This window comes from Cherax quadricarinatus, unplaced genomic scaffold, assembly GCF_038502225.1.
Source record: "Cherax quadricarinatus isolate ZL_2023a unplaced genomic scaffold, ASM3850222v1 Contig175, whole genome shotgun sequence".
Classification (NCBI taxonomy): domain Eukaryota; kingdom Metazoa; phylum Arthropoda; class Malacostraca; order Decapoda; family Parastacidae; genus Cherax; species Cherax quadricarinatus.
Window position 1 is genome coordinate 4,505 of NW_027195201.1, and position 21,481 is coordinate 25,985.

The 21,481-nt window shown below is 36.5% G+C and overlaps 1 protein-coding gene across 1 annotated transcript in view; it reads right to left on the minus strand.

The window, feature by feature from the left end:
- Positions 1–289: 289 nt before the first annotated feature.
- Positions 290–21,481, minus strand: part of LOC128690151 (uncharacterized) — a 257,742-nt gene continuing 236,550 nt past the window's right edge. The window contains exon 4 of the mRNA XM_070080152.1: positions 290–814. Coding sequence (XP_069936253.1) covers positions 673–814 — 142 coding nt within the window. The 3' untranslated portion in view covers positions 290–672. The remainder of the gene's footprint in view (positions 815–21,481) is intronic.

Below are 21,481 nucleotides of genomic sequence, written 5' to 3' on the forward strand. Positions count from 1 at the left end.
TTCGGTCAGTACTGGCACCTGAACATACTACTGGAATGAAAAAAGTTCGTTAACCGGGGGTCCACTGTATATTTATATATATATATATATATATATATATATATATATATATATATATATATGTATATATACATATAAAGATATATTTATATATATATATATATAATAGAACATTAGTAATATGCAACATTTTTACCTGTCTGTCTGTGTAAACAGGTTTTGTAAACAATATACAGATGACAATATTAGTGCAGTTGTGTTGAATACAATGAGTGTACATAGTATATATACATTATGCATTATACTGGTCTCACAGGCCACAAAAATTATTGGAAAAAAATTAGAAAAAAGTAACAAAATAATAAAATAAAATAATACAAGTGGACGGCAGTGGCCGATGTTGCCGCCAGCCGGTCACTGAGGGTTAACTTCACGCCTCCATATCTTGATAAGTACTGAACGGAATTTTTTTTGTTTTACATTTAGAATAATAAACTCTTTCAGTCTATAAGAAAAACAATTTTTTTTTCTTTTAAAGATTCTTAAACCCTGAGAGCAATTCTCAGATTAGGGGTCTGGACTCTGAAAGAGTTAAAAGTGTGTAGCTTACTGATACCAAGACTAATAGACAGTGAAACATTGATAAATTCTTACTATAACCAGGAAATTGTTTTATAAAGGATACAAGATGTAAGTGACAAAGATTCCAGCCAGCACCTCCTCAAAGTATCGATCCTTGTAGTGGGAAAGAACACGACCAAGATTCTTGGCATCTTCTATGTCCATTGGCAACTTCATATACTGGTACTCATCTCTGGAGGAAGTAAGTGCACAGTAAGTGAAAATGTCTAAGATTGAATAAAACTTTTAAAAATCATCCACCTCCCACAAAGTAGTCGCTTCTTGGATGATTGCTGTCTACCAAATTACTACTCAAAATACACCTGAGATTAATATGTGGTGTGAATCTCATGAAGAGAAGAAATTAAGAAAATGGTGGGATGGTATGAAAACTAAAGAAGAGGAGATTTTTATTATAATCATGTAAAAAAAATAAAAAAAAAAATTAATAAAAATTATGCTGTTGAAGACATGAACTGTACAAAACTAGTTTGGTTATGCAGCCTCTGCAAATCTTTGCTACAAAATGTAAAAAAAAAAAAATGAAAAATGTTAGTTGCCAATCAAGTACCAAATATGTATTTTCTTTTACCCTCGTATCCAATCATGTAAAGAAAACAAAGGAGACGTATTCATACATCTTTCACCCCTCCCACACTCAGATAAACATGAACCAGAAGAGAAAGAGCTCTCAGTAACCTACAGACCATGTTAGAGGGAGGTGTTGTCACACTCACAATTCATCCTTTTAACACTGCTGTTGATCACAATGGGTCAGGAGATTACTACTAATATTAAAACCAATATTAAAAACCAGAGGATGTAATGTAAATTGAGATTACTCAGAATATAAAAAATAAAACTAAACACAATATAAAACATACAGTAATTCCTCATTTTAATGGCTCTTGATATAACAAACTTCGTAAATGTTACAGTCACAGCAAAAACAATCTCTTTTTTTTATCCACCTCAATCACTATTACTGGCCACCTGTCCTTCCTCATTAGTCCATTAAGTCAAGGGCCTTTATAATCTGATACACTATAAAGGTATAAAATACAGTAGTATAATTACAAATAGAAATGAATGATGAACAGTAGGGCCCCGCTTTACGACGTTTCGCTTTACGGCAATCCGCTAATACGGTCATTTCAAATTACAGTGGACCCCCGGTTAGCGAAGTCATCGGTATCCAATAAATCCGGTATCCAAAGCATTATATCGCAAAAAATTTTCCTTGGTTCCTGTTACAAAACCCGGTATGCGATACGATTCGTACGAGACGTGTCCACGTGTGGCCTGAACTGCCCAGTGTGTGCCAGTGTGCGCACATCTAAGGATACATTCGGTACATTCCAAATTATCCATATTATCACTGTTTTTGGTGCTTGTTTCTGCAAAATAAGTCACCATGGTCCCCAAGAAAGCTTCTAGTGCCAACCTACCTAACGGAATACGTACTCCATTCTACTGAATGTACAGCAATGCATGCAACCATATGACCTGTCTTTGTAATACTCATTTGTACTTTATTGTTATTTGTTTACAATAATGTTTTATCACTGATTACATCACTGCTTAGTTAATCTTAAGTTAATTTTAAGCCAGCCCGTAATGCTATGCATACAAGTGGCTTCGGCATGCTGCTCTTACCTGTATTTTTTTGTACCTCTGTATGTATGTTCAAATTATTAAATAAATAAATAAATAAATAAACCCATCAAGACCAAGGGTGCTAATAACTATTGAAATGAAGAAAGAGATACACCTACCATCCGACTTACGACCGAGTTCGGTTTCGAGAAACCGATCATAAGTCGAAATGGTCGTAAGTCGAACTTTACTGCTGAATATCAACAAAACATTTTTGTAATGACTTTATTTTATTGTTTTATTTTGGTATTTCATGTTTTACTTTACTTTTTATTTTGTTAGTACTGTATTTTACACTGTAAGGTTTAGGATAAACACTGTGTACAACACAAATACTGTAGTTGTTTATTTCCCAGAAATTTGGCATAAAAAACACAGTCGTAAGTCGAGGGGTCGTAAGTCGAGCAGGTCGTAGGTCGGATGGTAGGTGTAATTGCAAAGTATGAAAGTGGAGTGCGTGTGTCGGACCTGGCCAAGTTGTATACTAAATCCCAATCAACCATCTCTACTATAGTGAGCAGGAAAACGGCAATCAAGGAAGCTGTTCTTGCAAAAGGTGCAACTGTGATTACAAAACAGCGATCGTAAGTGTTAGAAAATGTTGAGAGACTGTTATTGGTGTGGATAAATGAAAAACAGATAGCAGGAGATAGCATCTCTCAAGCGATCATTTGTGAAAAGGCTAGGCAGTTGCATGAGGATTTAATTAGAAAAATGCCTGCAACTAGTGGTGATGTGAGTGAATTTAAGGCCAGCAAAGGTTGGTTTGAAAGATTTAACCCTTTCAGGGTCCGTCCCGTAGATCTACGGCTTTACGGTGAGTGTCCAAACCGTAGATCTACGCCATGAGCTCAGCTCACTCTGATAAACTGTGAGTGGTACATTTGGGCCTAGATATGAGAGAATACATCTATGTGGTATGTGTGCACCACATAAAACAGATCCTGCAGCACACTGTGTATAATATGAGAAAAAACTGAAATCATGATTTTTCGATTAAAACAGCAACTTTGCAGTATTTTTTCGTATGTTTTTTATAGTTGTATTTGCGATTTTTTGGTCTCATTTGATAGAATGGAAGACATATTACAGAAATAGAGATGATTTTCATTGGTTTTAGCACTGGAAATGGCTTGAAACTGAGCTCAAAGCAGCAGAAATGTTAAATTTTTGCCGATATTCAAGAGTAAACAAACGACCTCACACGTCTAATACACATCAGCTGGTGGGTCTAATATACATTCACAAATATGGTGATGATATTTATACAATTATTACAGTATTGCATAACAGTAAATCTTCTATTTTTTGGTGTGAATAAAAATTCATTATGTGAATAAAAAATCAAAATGGAATTTATTTATAAAGCCTCAAAACATAACTAATGAACAGAGGAAATGTTAGTTTAGTGCCAGGAATGCCTACATTGTTTATTCTGGACCCTATTTTGAAATTGGAATATTTTGAACTTTGTGTTAAATTGGCCAAATTAACAATTTCCGATCACTTTATTTTGTAGTTGAAACAGTTGACTTGGCAATTTCTTGTGCTCAATAGATAGAATAGAAGTAATACTAGTGAAATAGCTAAGAATTTGGTTGATTGGAATAATGTAATTAGCCTAAAATGGGAGTCAAAGTCAGCAAAATCGCCGATTCGTAAACATCGCTGACACATCAAAATTCGCGAGAGCATAATTTCGTCAATTTTCCACCAAATTTCGTACTTTTTGTTTTATTACCTTCACAAAAAGATTCTTTACGATTTCATAAGAAAAAATAACAAATTTTTTTTTTGAAAATTCTTGGACACTGGTGCGTGACTCCAGATTTGGGCCTTGGACCCTGAAAGGGTTAAGAATCGTAGTGGCATACATAGTGTGATTAGGCATGGTGAGGCTGCCAGTTCAGACCAAAATGCAGCTGAAAAATATGTGCATGAATTCAAGGAGTACATAGAGGCTGAAGGATTGAAACCTGAACAAGTGTTTAATTGTGACGAAACAGGCCTGTTTTGGAAGAAATTGCCAAGCAGGACTTATATTACTCAGGAGGAAAAGGCACTCCCAGGACATAAGCCTATGAAAGACAGGCTAGTGGTGATTGCAAAGTGAACCCTTTATTGGTGTATCACTCAAACTCCCAGAGCGTTCAGACAAAAGAATATCCTCAAGGCTAATTTGTGTGTGCTGTGGAGGGCAAACACTAAGGCATGGGTCACTAGGGACTTTCTCTATGGCTGTTTACACCATGCATTTGCCCCCAATGTGAAAAATTACCTAACTGAAAAGAAATTAGACCTTAAGTGCCTCCTGGTGTTAGACAATGCCCCAAGTCATCCTACAGGCTTGGCAGAGCGACTTTGTGGGGACATGAGCTTCATTAAGGTCAAGTTTTTGCCTCCTAATACCACTCCTCTCCTGCAGCCCATGGACCAGCAGGTCATTTCCAACTTCAAGAAACTGTACACAAAAGCTATGTTTGAAAGGTGCTTTGAAGTGACCACAGACACTCTATTGACTCTAAAGGAGGTTTGGAAGGATCACTTTAATATCCTCAAATGTGTAAACCTTATAGGTAAGGCTTGGGAGGGAGTGACTAAGAGGACCTTGAACTCTGCTTGGAAGAAACTGTGGCCAGAATGTGTAGACAAAAGGGATTTTGAAGGGTTTGAGGCTAACCCTGGGAATCCTATGCCAGTTGAGGAATCCATTGTGGCATTGGGAAAGTCCTTGGAGTTGGAGGTTAGTGGGGAGGATGTGGAAGAGTTGGTGGAGGAGGACAATGACGAACTAACCACTGATGAGCTGCTAGATCATCTTCAACACCAAGAGGCCAGACCTGAGGAAACTGCTTTGGAGGAGGGGATAGAGAAATTGACGAAGTTGCCTACTTCAAAGATTAAGGAAATGTGTGCAAAGTGGCTTGAAGTGCAAACCTTTTTTGATAAAAATCACCCTGACACAGCTACTGCAAGCCTTGTTGGCAACCTGTACACTGATAATGTTGTGAACCACTTTAGGAAAGTCATAAAGGAACGAGAGGTACAGGCCACTATGGACAGATATGTTGTGCGACAGAAGTCCAGTGACTCTCAAGCTGGTCCTAGTGGCATTAAAAGAAGAAGGGAAGTAACCCCAGAAAAAAACTTGCTACCTCAAGTCCTAATGGAGGGGGATTCCCCTTCTAAACATTAAAAACTTCGACACTCTCCCCTCCTCCCATCCCATCAATCACCACCAGATCTTCATTAAAGGTAAGTGTCAATTTTTCTATTGTGATTATTCTATTGTTATTGTTGTTATTGTAATTATTCTATTGCATTAAACTTAATATTTCATGTGGTAAAAGTTTTTTTTTCCATACTTTTGGGTGTCTTGCACAGATTAATTTGATTTATATATTTCTTATGGGGAAAATTGATTCGCTTTCCGATAATTTTGCTTTACGATGAGCTCTCAGGAACGGATTAATAATGTGAACCGGGGGTCCACTGTATTACCAAAACTCTCTATACGGCTCCCCCCACCTGACTTTCTAATACGGTCACCGCACCCCACCCGGTTTGTTTACATTCTCTGTGAGATCCATAAGCACTAAGTCTCTCCATTATCTCTGGAAATTCCAAAATTTCCAGTGTTTTTAAAAGTTATTTCATATTTTATATCTTTCAATCTTTCAACGAACCAGCCATTTCCCAGTGAGGTGGGGTGGCCCAAAAGGAAAAACGAAAGTTTCGCCTTTTAAATTTAGTAATATATACAGGAGAAGGGGTTACTAGCCTCTTGCTCCTGGCATTTTAGTCGCCTCTTACGACACGCATGGCTTACGGAGGAAGAATTCTGTTTCACTTCCCCATGGAGATATTTTATATATACATGTACTCTGATAATTTATCCTTGTGTAAACCTGTACCTAAATAAGTTTACTCACTGTGCTGGAATGCAGGTACATATTAAAATCAGTAAGTGTCTCTTATGTCTCAAGACACCATATTAGTAAAAATAATAATAATAATAATAATAATAATTATAATCAACGAGTCATTAAATGTTGTATATTACGTTAATATACATATTTTCATTAATCCATCTATGATATTTTTTCAAAATTATGTAATAAACATGATACATAACATATAAAGATGATAAATACACTCCACAGTAGAATAAATAAACAAATACGAGAAGTGGGAGCCAGACTTGTACAAGTGACAGCAAGAATAACATTTTCTCTAGTCCAACATCAGAAAAAATGTGTTACTGGGGGTAACTGTAGAAAATTATTCCTTTTGTATGTAAGTAAGTTTATTCAGGTATACACAAATACAGTTACATAGATTATCATACATAACAGCATATGTGTAGAGAACCTAGGATAACCCAAAAAAGAGTGAATTATTTCCATTGCCTTTACTCAGAGCATCATTTCTTCTAAAAATGGTGTTACATGAGAATAGGAGTGTTCTTTATTTATCCTACTGTATCAATGTAGAGACAACTTGTACACAATGTGACTTGTACACTTCGTTTGTTTACAAAACTTGCATTTGCCTGGTTTTATTTATTTATTTATTTATTATAAATTTGTGCACACATACAGAGGTACAAAAAAATACAGATAAGAGCAGTATGCCAAAGCCACTTATACTATGCATAGCATTACGGGCTGGCTTAAAATTAACTTAAGATTAATTAAGCAATGATGAAGTCAGTGATAAAACATTAATGTAAACAGATTACTATAAAGCACAAGTGAGTATTACAAAGACAGGTCATATGAAGGATTCTGTTAGGTAGTGTATTTAAAAAATAATAAAGTTAGATTGGGTTTTAGGTTTAACATTTATGTGATATAATTGTGAGAAACATTTAAGATATACAATTTATAAGGTTCAGTTATTCAGTATTTATTTGGTTTTGGGTGAGTAAGTGATCTTTGAGTAGAGACTTGAATTTATAAACAGGTAGTGTTTCTTTTATATTTACAGGTAATGAATTCCAGATTTTAGGGCCTTTTATGTGCATTGAGTTTTTGCATAGTGTGAGATGAACACGAGGAACATCAAAGAGTGATCTGTGCCTTGTGTTATGGTCATGTGTTCTGTTGAGGTTGGCAAGGAGATGTTTGAGGGGAGGGTTAATATCAGAGTTAAGTGTTCTATGTATGTAATAGGTGCAGTAATAAGTATGGATGTTTTGTATGGTGAGTAGGTTTAGTGTATTGAATATTGGTGGAGTGTGCTGCCTGTAGTGAGAATTTGTTATCATTCTAACTGCAGCCTTTTGTTGGGTAATTAGTGGTCTGAGATGGTTAACTGTTGTTGAGCCCCATGCACAAATTCCATAGGTGAGATAGGGGTAAATAAGAGAGTGATATAGGGCCAGGAGGGCTGACTGTGGAACATAGTACCGTATCTTCGATAGTATGCCTACAGTCTTGGAAATTTTCTTAGAAATTTGTTGTATATGTGTATGAAATTTGAGTCTATTATCAAGGTGGATTCCTAAGAATTTTCCCTCTGTTAGCTTTGTGATAGGTGATCCGTTTATCATTATGTTAAGAGGGACATCTGTAGCTCTGTTACCAAACTGAATGAAGTAGGTTTTGTCAATGTTTAGTGTAAGTTTGTTAGTCCTCATCCAGGTAGATATTTTCTGTAATTCGGTATTTACAGTATTGGCTAGTGTGACTGGGCTCGGGTGAGAGAAGACGTATGTAGTGTCATCTGCAAATAGTGTGGGTTTGAGTAATTGCGAAGCATTTGGAAGGTCATTTATGTATAGGAGAAAGAGAAGAGGGCCAAGGACACTTCCCTGTGGGACACCAACTGTAATTGGTTGCGCAGAAGAGTTTGCCCCATTTGCGTACACATATTGGCTTCTGTTGCTGAGGTATGACTTGAGGTAATTGAGGGAGTGCCCTCTTATACCATAGTGTGACAATTTTACGTGGAGCAAGTCATGGTCAACTGTATCAAAAGCTTTACGTAAGTCAATGAAGATCCCCAGTGGGACTTCTTTTTTCTCTATTGCAGTGTATATATGTTCTAGCATGTGTATAATAGCATCATTAGTATTTTTATTAGGCCTGAATCCAAATTGGCAGGGGTTGAGTATGTTCTGGGAGATAAGGTAGGAGTAGATTCGTTTATGAATTAGTTTTTCAAAGATTTTTGAGAGAGGGTGTAAGTTGGATATTGGCCTATAGTTATTCAACTCTGTTTGGTCTCCTCCTTTGTGGATCGGGGTGACCCTTGCTATTTTGAGTACTGTAGGGAAGGTGGAGGATTCAATGGATTTGTTAAAGAGTGTTGCAATGATTGGAGATAGCACTTGTGACACTTTTTTATATATAAAGGGTGGTAAGGTACTTAAATCTCCTGCCTTGTTTTTTAGTGCATTGATAATAAGGGAGACTTCGTATGGGTTAGTCGGAGCTAGGAACAGTGTGTTCGGGTAGTTGCCGGTGAGGTAGTTATTTGGTGGGGTATCTGAGCTTGGGATTTTATGGGCAAGGTTTTGTCCTATAGTGGAGAAGAAATCATTGAGTCTGTTTGCTGTTTCTGTTGGTGGGAGTTGGGGTTCATCTGATTTTGCTAATTTTATTTCGCTATTTCGTGATATCTTTTTTGTTCCCAGAATTTCAGATAGTGTTTTCCAGGTCTTTTTTATATCACCTCGTAAGTTGGATAATCTGTTCTCATAATACAATTTTTTTGCCCTTCTTATCAGGCTGGTTAGGATTGACGAGTAACGTTTTGTTTGGTCTCTGGTTATGTGACCCATTCTGTACTGTTTTTCATATTGGTGTTTTGTATTTATGGATTTGAGAATGCTGGGTGTTAGCCAGGGACTGTTCAGTCTCTTTGCTGTCATCTGTTTAGTTTTTTTAGGGCAGTGCTTGTTATAGAGGTATTGGGTCTTTTTTAGAAAATTATTAATACATTCGTCAATATCTGTATAGATTTCTAGCTCAGTGTGCCAATCAATGTTTGCTAATGCTGTTGCGAAGTTATTAATGGCTGCCTCATTGTGAAGTCTGAAGGTGACTTTAGTAGTGTCTTGGGGTAGTTTACCAAGAGTTGTTATGAGGAAAGTAGGGTAGTGGTCTGTGGTATTATCTGTAATTATGCCTGATTTTAAAGGGGATATGGTGTTGGTCCAGATGTGGTCAAGTAGGGAAACACTAGTCTCTGTAACTCTTGTAGGTTTTGTTACTGTTGGTAGTAACATACAGTTACTCATTGTGTTTGTGAATTCAGTAACGTGTGAGTCCTGGTCTTGCAGGAGATTTATATTGAAGTCACCTGAGAGTAGTAAGTGATCTTTGTTCATGCGTGCATCAGTTATCATACTTCCTAGATTTTGACTAAATTGGCTAATGTTTGACTGTGGAACTCTGTAGATGTTTATCAATGTGAGAGGTTTTTGTAGGTATTTGGATTTGAATTTAGCTATTATATATTCCCCATGTTCATCCCTTGTGCAAGTATTAGTGATACATTCTAGTTGGTCTGAGTAGTATATGGCTGTGCCACCCCCTTGTTGGTCTGGCCTACAGTTGTGTATGGCTGTGTAACCAGGAATGGCATAGACATCTGTACTATCAGGCTTTAGCCAGGTTTCAGTTAGTGTAATGATGGACATATTGGCATGTAAGGAATTTAGTAATGCTATGAGGTCATCGTAATGCTTGCTTAAAGATCTGATATTGTAGTTAAAGATAGTTATGTTGTTGTTGGCACTGAGAAGTGCCTTTGATTGTTCTGCAGTGTAGTAATTACAGTAACTGTTTGATTCATTTAAGTCATTAAATAAGAGGTTGGTATCAGGATCAATGCTTGTAATCATAAGATTTGTAGTGAATCTATAGTTAGAATTTAGTATAAAACAAAGTAAATAGTCTTAAGCTAAAAAAATAGCACCTGAATTATTTAACAAATGTAAAATAATGAGCTAAGGGACTAATACAAATAAAGTGATGATCATATAATAGTGCTTGGGAATATGATAGTAGGTAGTACTATAAAGGTAATTTTTTAAAGTTATAATTATAGTTTAAAATTATAATAAAAAGGGACTAATATAGGTTGTGAATAAATGAGCTTTGGAATATAATGGCAAGATTGTGAGCTTATTCTACTTTAGCACCTGAGAATAGCACCTTGATTATTTTAACAGTTGTGGATATATAAACTAGGATAGTTATATAAAGCTAAAATAAAGGAGAAAATATAAAAGGGACTAAAATTAAGTAATGGTAAGCAAAGTTAAATGGACAGATGGTAGGAATTATAATATAAACTTATAATATAAAAATACAATTTGAAATGGTACTTGCAATTGCACTAGAGTCTGGTATGGGTTGTTGACAAGATCAAGGTTATAACTATAGATTTAAATTGACAAAATAAAATTCACAATTAAAGTACAAAAGAATAATAGTAAAAAATCACAATGGTAATGTCTTGGTTATAATATGATAGTAAGATGGTAGACAGGTACCCAGGTACACAGGTACAAAGGATAATACAAGGTTGGGGTTGAATATAAAAACTTGAAAATTTGGCAACAAAATGTTATGGGAAGTATAAAATAATGTTTAATGTACAAAAGTAAAATTGACTGGTAGTAAATATGGTGTTTAATAAAATTTTAGTAAGTAATAATGATTACAAAAAAGTGAAATAGTAATGTTTATTTCATTCAATATTGCACTGGTAGTTATACTTGAGGTTATATGGCAGTACAAGGTAATTAAGAGTAATCTAGGATAGTAAATGTGGTATTAAAACAGGTAAAGGTAATTAGTCAAGTAATGGTTATTAAATGTCAAAAATGTTAAGAGTAAATTGAAATTTTAGTAAAAATGATATTTATTAATTTTAGTAAGTAATATCAATTGTAGTATTTAAAAAAAATATGAGGTAGTAATATGGACAGAGAAAGTATCAATTCAGCTAATGTTCAAGCGAACAATAGTAAATAAGAAAATCACATAAGGTGATTTATGCTTACTAGTAAAATCACAAAATGAGGTAGTTGATTATTTAAATACTAAGAGATTGTACAATGAAATTTGAACAATAATGGAGCAAAACATACACTACACTACGTAGACTTTTAAGTTGGACATTGTTTAGTTATTCTCTGTAAGATTAGTATCCCTGAGAAATCGTGATAGATCATTCTCGTTCGTGATTGTGTACAGTTGACCTACATTTGTTTTCCTAACTAGAATTTTCCCATCCCGTGTGAAGCATTGGTGTATTGTGTCATTATTCTCCCGCTTAAGTTTTCTGACTCTATACAGGAGGTTCTGACGTTTTTTGGTAAGACACTCGTTTATGTATACCTCTTTCTTTACTTTAATAGATGCAATAATTAAGTCTTTTTTCCTATCATGTGAGTTGAATCTAAGCATAACACTTTTTCTACCATGGGATCCTAGTAATCTGGCTTCTTTTATTTCAGACTCTGGTACAATAACACTTGTTTGGTCCTTTATGATCTGCAGAGTAATTTCTTTACTGTTTGTTTGGTTCATATCACTGGGAAAAAGTGGACTGTTAACTATTACTGCGTCCGATAGTTTTTCTTGCTCAGTTTTATCTTCTTGGAGAGCAAAGTAGTCACTGAACTGGTTATCTAAGTTGTTCTTCCATTGTTTTACTGCTTCTTCAACCTTTGTATTAAGAGATATTATTTGTTGGGTATGGCTATCTATGACTGTTTGGATGGTCTTGTCACAGTTAGTCATTCCAGGTGTTGATAACTTTTGTTCAAGACTGAGGATTTTGTTCTCGAGTTGTGTCATCCTGGTGTCTTGTTTTGTTAGCGTCTCTCGAAGATTCATATTTTCAATAACTAAGTTGGAGATGCATGACTTTAGGGTATCTGGATCGTTGGTCATACCTGAGAGGTTTGTTTACATAACTCTGTGCCTGTCCTCCCTCATGTACTCATTCTCTCTCTCTCTCATTTATTCGTTTTACCTCGTTTACTCGCCTCTGGCCCTACATTAAGACTACAAATATTTTAAGTAATGAGTGAACTGTATATGCATTTTATCGCTCTGGAATGCTTAAATGTTATAGAATATTATGTGTGGATGGGGTGGCCTGGTATGGTAGCCCGGCTGGCTACCATACATACCACACATGATTTCTTACAATAAATACTACTCGTCTCACCCTAGATTAAGACTACAAATATTTTAAGGTAAGTAATGAGGGCACTATGTGTGTATTTTACTTTTTTATTGTTTTTAATGCCTAGTTCTATTGCTAACTTAATATATGTTAGTGTAAATTTGTTATATAGTATTTACATGCATTTATAAGTGGAAAAAAGGGGTGTTTCACTTTACGGCAATTTCCGCTTTACAGCGGTAGCCTGTAACCTAGCCTGCCATATAAGTGGGGCCCTACTGTATTAACAAAAATGTAGAAAACACAGTACATAAAAATAAACAGACAAAAACATAATATGATGTGAGGTAGTATATTGGGTAATACAATAATAACTGGATGTAGGAAATACGGCTCAAGATTTACTAGACAAAAGAATTAAAATACAGTGGAACCTCAGCTTACGAACGCCCCACCATGCGAATTTTTCACGATACAAACCGTCGTTTGGTCGATTTTTTGCTTCTGGATACGAAGAAAATTTCAGGATGCGAACTTCCCCCTCAAGGGAGGTTCCTTAAATAAATAAAATATTTATTTCTTTGCCATCTAGTGACAGCTTTTCAAAGCCATTTATTATAATTATTATTATAGTACATTGTTATTACATACATATTATTATTATACATATTATATTATCGGGAGCAAGGGGCTAGTAATCCCTTCTCCCGTATAAATTACTAAATTTAAAAGAGAAACTTTTGTTTTTCTTTTTGGGCCACCCTGCCTTGGTGGGATACGGCTGGTGTGTTGAAAGAAAGAAATATTATATTATTAATATTATATAATGTTATTATACTATTACAGTGGAACCCCGAGTTTTGGCTATAATCCATTCCAGGAGCTAGGCCTAAAGTTGAAATGGCCTAAAGTTGAAACAGCCTAAAGTTGAAACAATATTTCCCATAAGAAATAATGTAAATCCAATTAATCCATTCCACCCAAAAATATTCACAAAAAAATTCATTTTTTAGAGAACAAATACTGTAGTTTTACATACATAAAACAATGAGAAATAAATATAAAGCACTAATTTTAATGAATAAATGAACATTTAAATCAATTTTACCTTTATTGAAGACTCTTGTTGGCATATGAGAGAGGCAGGAGAGTTTGAGGGAGGACAAGATAGTCCTTCGATATGACTAACATCAACTCTACAGCTTATTTATTTTTCACAATTCATCTAATATGACATAATAAACAATATTAATAACAGAGAAACATGACATATACTCTAGAATAAAATACATCATTATGTATGTCATGACTGGTGTTACGCTGTGTTTTTAGATGTATAAGGGCCACTGAGAGCTGAGAGTATAAGCATAAGTGGCAGCAGAGGCAGCGGTGTTTTCAGTCACCCTATACACAGTATACCTCAAACAACAATGGAGGAGTTCAGTTTCGTGTCATCATTTTTCTATCACTTAACCCATAAACGGTCCAAGCAGATCTACGTTCACATGTGTAGTGCTACAAAAGTAGATCTAAGTTTTTTTTACATATTTTCAAATATAACAAAAAAAAAAGTATATCAAAGTTTTTTACACATTTTCAAATGTAGAAAAACAAAAAGAAGATCTACTTTTTTTACATACTTTCAAATGTTGAAAAAACGTATATATACATTTGGACCGTTTATGAGTTAATCGCTTAACTTACTTGCCACACTGTTAATGCTACACTTTATCGGTGGCTGGTGTTATAGCCTTTATCGACTCATGCTGCTTTAGTATTGTACATATCGTAGAACCATTGAAGAAGGCACATTCTTCCCTCTCTCTTCCTCCACCACTTTGGTACTTTGCTACAATTTCTTTCTTCAATTCTATCTTGTTTCTCACTTTCTTTACCAAAGGGCTGCCACTAGGAAGTTATGAATTTATTGTGAAATGTTTGGATGAGCGCGAAGGGTAATATTCACTCAAGGATAAACAAAGCTAGACTGGCTCATGACACCTGCACGGGCATGCGAGCAGGTCTGGTACACCGGCCATAACACGGCAAAACTCTGGACAAAATTTACCAGAAAAAAGCAGTCTAAACTCAAAGCGGCCGATACTCAGGACAACCAAAACTCAGGGTTCAACTGTATTATTATACGTATTATTAATATTATTATTATTATTATTATTATTATTATTATTATTATTATTATTATTATTATTATTATTATTATTATTATTATTAACCCTTTGAGGGTCGACAGGCCCTCTCTGAGACTTGTTCTCAGGGTCGGCCAAATTTCAAAAAAAAAATTATTTTTTCTTATGAAAAGATAGAAAATCTTTTCCCGATCATAATGACACCAAAAGTATGAAATTTGATGGAAAACTTACGGAATTATGCTCTCGCGAAGTTAGTGGTCTCGACGATGTTTACACATTGGCAATTTTACCCACTTTGAGCCCTATTTTCGGCCAATTCCTGTGTACTAGTCGACAAAAATCATAACTTTCTCTAGAACTCCATTTTTTTCTATTGAATGAGCACAAGAAACCACCCATTTACTTATTTCAACTATCCAATAGAGTGGTCAGAATTTAGCAATTTTGCCAATTTCACACAAATTTCAAAAGATGCCAATTTCCAAATAGGGTCCAGAATAAACGAGAAAGACATTCCTGGCACTAAAATAACATTTCCTCTGTTTGTTAGTCACATTCCCAGGCCCCTCTTATATTTCTTTGGCTTTCCACTTTCAATTTTTATTCTTACAAAAAATAGAAGATTTACTGTTATGCAGACTACTGCATTAGTGTAGAAATGGCATAAATAATATCAGTGCACTTGTGAAAGAATATTAGACTCACCAGTTGACATGTATTGGACGCTTGGCATAATTTGTTTACTTTTGAACTTTGGTAAAAATCAAACATTTCTGCTACTTTGAGCTAAATTTCAAGGTACTTTTCATTGTAAAACCGGTCAAAATCATCTCAATTTCTGTAATATGTCTTCCATTCTATAAAATGACACCAAGAAAACTGGAATACAACAATAAATACCATACGAAAATACAGTGCAAAGTCGCTGTTTTATTCCAAAAACAAGGTCAAAGTTTTTTTTTTCTCATTATGCACTGTGTGCTGCAGGATTTTTTTTATACTGTGCACACTGACCACATAGACCCATTCTTTCATATGTATGCCTACCAGCTTTCTCCCACAGGATTTGAGGGAGCTAGAATTTAGGCGTACTAGTACATCAAAACCCCTGGGTCGTAAGCCGTACTAGTACAGCCAAAACCCTCAAAGGGTTAATTTATTAGTATATACGTATTCTTATAATAATTTATATTATATTACATATATTATATAATTATATTACAGTGGACCCTCAGTTAACAATATTAATCCATTCCAGAGAGCTTGTCCTTAACCGATTTTATCATTATCCTAATTTTCCCCTTAAGAAATAATGGAAATACAATTAATCCATTCCAGACACCCAAAAGTATTAAAAAAAATATTTTTTTCACATGAAATAGTATACATTTTCCTACACAGAAAACAATGAGACATGCAGAATACATGTACATTAACCCTTTCAGGGTTTCTGACGTACTAGTACGGTTTACACACCAGGGTTATTGACGTACCTGGAGTTTACCTGGAGAGAGTTCTGGGGGTCAATGCCCCCGCGGCCCGGTCTGTGACCAGGCCTAAATTCTAGCGCCTTCAAATTTAGCGAGAGAAAGCTGGTATGCCTACATATGAAAGAATGGGTCTGTGTGGTCAGTGTGCACAGTATAAAAAAAATCCTGCAGCACATAGTGCATAATGAGAAAAAAAAACTTTGACCGAGTTTTTGGTTTAAAACAGTGACTTTGCACTGTATTTTCGTATGGTATTTATGGTTGCATTCTAGTTTTCCTGGTCTCATTTTACAGAATGGATGATATATTACAGAAATTGAGATGATTTTGATTGGTTTCACAAAGAAAAGTACCTTGAAATTGAACTCAAAGTAACAGAAATGTTCGATTTTTGCCAAAGTTCAAAAGTAAACAAATCATGCCATGCATCCAATACACATCAACTGGTGAGTCTAATATTCTTTCACAAGTGCGCAGATATTATTTATACCATTTCTACACTAATGCAGTAGTCTGCATAACAGTAAATCTTCTATTTTTTTGTGAGAATAAAAATTCAAAGTGGAAAGCAAAAGAAATGTAAGAGGGGGCCTGGGGAAATGACTAATGAACAGAGGAAATGTTATTTTAGTGCCTATAATGTGTGTCTTGTCTATTCTGGGCCCTATTTGGAAATTGGCATCTTTTGAAATTTGTGTGAAATTGGCAAAATTGCTAATTTCTGACAGCTTTATTGGATAGTTGAAATCGGTAAATGGGTGGTTTCTTGTACTCCTCCTATAGAAAAATTGTAGTTCTAGCGAAATAGTTATGATTTTTGTCGACTAGTACACTGGAATTGGCCGAAAATAGGGCTCAAAGTGGGCGAAATCGCCGATACATAAACATCGTCGAGACTGCTGACTTCGCGAGAGCATAATTCCCTAAGTTTTCCATCAAATTTCTAACTTTTGGTGTCATTATGATTGGGAAAAGATTCTCTATCTTTTCATAAGAAATTTTTTTTTTCCAAAAAATTTTCGACCCTGAGAACGAGTTTTGGAGAGGGCCTCTCAACCCTGAAAGGGTTAATAATTCATAAAATGACATTTACCTTTATTGAAGACTTAGTGATGAGACAGGAGAAGGGGAGAGGATGGAGGTGTATTATTGTTTGGAAGGGGAATCCCCTTCCATAAGGACTTTAGGTAGCAAGTCCTTTTCCAGGGCTACCTCCCTTCTTTGTTTTTTAACCCTTAAACGGTCCAAACATATATATACATTCACTCACGCAGCGCCCCAAATATTTTGAAAAAAAAAAAAAAATTATAGAAATAAAAAACACATTTTTTGACATGTTTTAGAATAAAAAAAAATAGGGTCAGTACTTACAGAGATATGAGGCCGATAAGTTGGCACTGGATGCTCATGTGGCAGCAACATGAGTCCTGCTGCTTGCAGAAGTGTTGCCGATATACCTTTTTTTTCTATTTTTCATATTATTTTATGTAATTTTTTATGTTCTGATAATTACAATTTGTAGTAGTTCTTGTCATTTCATAACCAATCTTTGCTCTGACACTAGTATTAGGTACTGAAATTGTACTCAAATTGTCACAAACACACTAACAGGTGGACATTTACACCTGTCTTGGTCATCTGCTATTGTCTTGGAATATATACAAAGTATTTATAGCTCCCAGCAATGTTTTGGATATGTGGGATGATGATGATGAATGATTATTGATGATGATGATTAATGATGATGATGATTAATGATGATGATAATGATTAATGATGATGATAATGATTAATGATGATGATAATGATTAATGATGATAGTGATTAATGATGATGATTAATGATGATGATGATAATGATTAATGATGATAATGATTAATGATTAATGATGATAGTGATTAATTATGATGATTAATGATGATAATGATTAATGATGATGATAATGATTAATGATGATGATTAAGGAGGAGGAGGAGGAGGAGGAGGAGGAGGAGGAGGAGAAGAAGAAGAAGAAGAAGAAGAAGGAGAAGGAGGAGAAGGAGGAGGAGAAGAAGGAGAAGGAGAAGGAGGAGAAGGAGAAGGAGAAGAAGGAGAAGAAGAAGGAGAAGAAGGAGAAGAAGAAGGAGGAGGAGGAGGAGGAGGAGGAGGAGGAGGAGGAGGAGGAGGAGGAGGAGGAGGAGAAGAAGGAGGAGGAGGAGGAGGAGGAGGAGGAGGAGGAGAAGGAGGAGGAGGAGGAGGAGGAGGAGGAGGAGGAGGAGGAGGAGAAGGAGGAGGAGAAGAAGAAGGAGAAGGAGAAGGAGAAGGAGAAGGAGGAGAAGGAGGAGAAGGAGGAGAAGGAGGAGAAGGAGGAGAAGGAGGAGAAGGAGGAGAAGGAGGAGAAGGAGGAGAAGGAGAAGGAGAAGAAGGAGAAGAAGGAGAAGAAGGAGAAGAAGGAGAAGAAGGAGAAGAAGGAGAAGAAGGAGAAGAAGGAGAAGAAGGAGAAGAAGGAGAAGAAGGAGAAGAAGGAGAAGAAGGAGAAGAAGGAGAAGAAGGAGAAGAAGGAGAAGAAGGAGAAGAAGGAGAAGAAGGAGAAGAAGGAGAAGAAGGAGAAGAAGGAGAAGGAGAAGAAGGAGAAGGAGAAGAAGGAGAAGAAGGAGAAGGAGAAGAAGGAGAAGGAGAAGGAGAAGGAGAAGGAGAAGGAGAAGAAGGAGGAGGAGAAGGAGGAGGAGAATAATACTAATAATAATAATAATAGGTAATAATAAGTTCCCTTGAAGCATGAAATACAAAGTCCACCCCTGACAGTGACATGATAAGATAACAACTGATAGAGCTGAAGTTTGATGAGCATACACAAGGGTGGGGGAGGGTGCAGCAGATAAGAAAAGATTAGAGGTGATATTTGATGAGCATTACCCTCACCTTGTTTTTGCTGGTACACAAACATGTCTGTCTGTCAAGCTCCCTGTCTATCTGTCTATCCGTCTAGCTCTCTGTCTCAGAGAGAGCCACAAGACTGTGTCATCACCTTTAGTCATATCTTCAAGCAGAGTATAACACTTTGTCTGGATTTTTGGGGTTATCCCTAGGTAATTTACACTATGTATACTTGTATTTGTGTGTACCTGTGAGACAGTGATAGACAGAGACAGATTGAAAGAGATACAAAGACAGATAGACAAAGACAGATAGAGACAGTTATACAGAGACAGACACATAGACAGAGAAAGATAGACAGACAGATAGACAGAGGAAGACAGAGATAGACAGACAGACAGAGATAGAGATAGACAGACCCTAAACTTGGGGTTAACATCACTTTCCTCTTAAAAGAGGAGTGTTAATATGACATTACACCAATGAATCCTTGGTGTTTGCCGCACTGTTTGCTCTAGCTGGCGCTCAATTTAACTGGTGCTCCCACAAGATACTAAGTGGTCCAAGATTTTTTTAATACTGCTCACACTGAGTGTTAGGACCCATTCTATTTTGACAAGGCATCTCAGGCCAATCGTGCCAAATTTGAAGGCAGGAAAAATAAAACGAAAGGGCCTGCCTTGCATGTAAGGACCTGCCTTGCATGGGCCAGTAGGCCTTCTGCAGTGTTCCTCCATTCTTATGTTCTTTTATGTTTGGGGCGCTACGCGTAAGAACGTATATATACGCTAAGACCGTTGAAGGGTTAATGCCACTAGGACCAGCTTGAGTCACTGGACCCCTGCCACACCAAAAATCTGTCCAGAGAGCTGTTTCTGGCATGTCTTTAAGATTTCCCTAAAATGAGACACAACATTGTCATTGTAAAAGTCAACAGCACGGCTTGCAACAGCTGTGTCAGGGTGATGTTCATCCATAAAGGCTTGCACCTTTGTCCACATTGTACAAATGTCCTTAATTGATGAAGAAGGCAACTTCCTTCGTCTCCCTTCCCCCTCCTCTGAAGTAATTTCCTCAGCTGTGGTCTGTTGCTGTTGCAGATTAAGCTCTTGCAGCTCATCAGTAGTTAGCTCTTCATCGTCGTCCTCCACCAACTCTTCCACATCTTTGCCACTAACCTCCAGCCCGATGGACTTCCCCAATAACATAATGGATCCCACAACTGGCATAGGCTCCTCAGGGTTAGCCCCAAACCCTTCAAAATCCCTCTCTTGTACACACTGTGGCCACAATTTTCTCCAAGCAAAGTTCAAAGTCCTGCAAGTCACTCCCTCCCAAGCCTTACCTATAAGGTTTATGCAACTGAGGATACTGAAGTGATCTTTCCAGAACTCTCTTAGGGTCAATTCACTGTCTTGAGGTCACTTCAAAACACTTTTGAAACACTGCTTTGGTGTACAGTCTTTTGAAATTTGAAATGACCTGCTGGTCCATGGGCTGGAGGAGAGGAGTGGTGTTAGGGGGCAAAAATTTCACTTTGATGAAGCTAAACTCCCCCATAATTCACTCTTGCAAGTCTGGAGGATGAGCAGGAGCATTGTCTAATACCAGGAGGCACTTGAGTTCCAATTTATTTTCCAGGAGGTATTTTTTCACACTGGGGCCAAACACTTGATAGAACCAATCGAGGAAAATGTCCCTAGTGACTCGTGCCTTACTGTTTGCCCTCCACATCACACACAAATTAGGCTTGACAACACTGTTTTTCTTGAACACTCTGGGAGTTTCAGAGTGATACACCAGCAAAGGCTTCACTTTGCAATCCCCACTAGCATTACTACAAAACATGAGCGTTAGCCTGTCTTTCATAGGCTTGTGTCCTGGGAGTGCTTTTTCCTCCTGAGTAATGTAGGTCCTGTTTGACATTTTCTTCCAAGAGAGACCTGTTTCATCACAATTGAACACTTGTTGGGGTTTTAATTTTTCAGCCTCTACGTACCGCTTAAAGTCCTGCACATATTTTTCAGCTGCATTTTCGTCAGAACTGGCAGCCTCGTCATGCCTTATCACACTGTGTATGTCACTACGATTCTTAAATCTCTCAAACCAGCCTTTGCTGGTCTTAAATTCATCAATATCAGCACTAGTTGCAGCCATTTTATTAATGAGATCTGCATGCAACTGCCTTGCCTTTTCACATATAAGTGACACACTATCTCCTGATAAATGTTTCTCATTGATCCACACTAACAACAGTCTCTCCACATCTTCGAGTATTTGCAATCTCTGGTTTGTAAGCACATTTGCACCTTTCACAACAACAGCTTCCTTGTTTGCCTTTTTGTTGGCCAAGATAGTAGCAATGGTTGATTGGGGTTTGTTATACAACCTCACCAGCTCGGAGGCACACACTCCACTTTCGTACTTTATGATTACAGTGGTCCCTCGTTTATCGTTGTTACTCCGTTCCTGGAAGTGTGACAATTATCGAAATAGACGATTTTCAAATCAATTTTCCCCATAAGAAATAATGTAAATACAATTAATCCGTTCCTG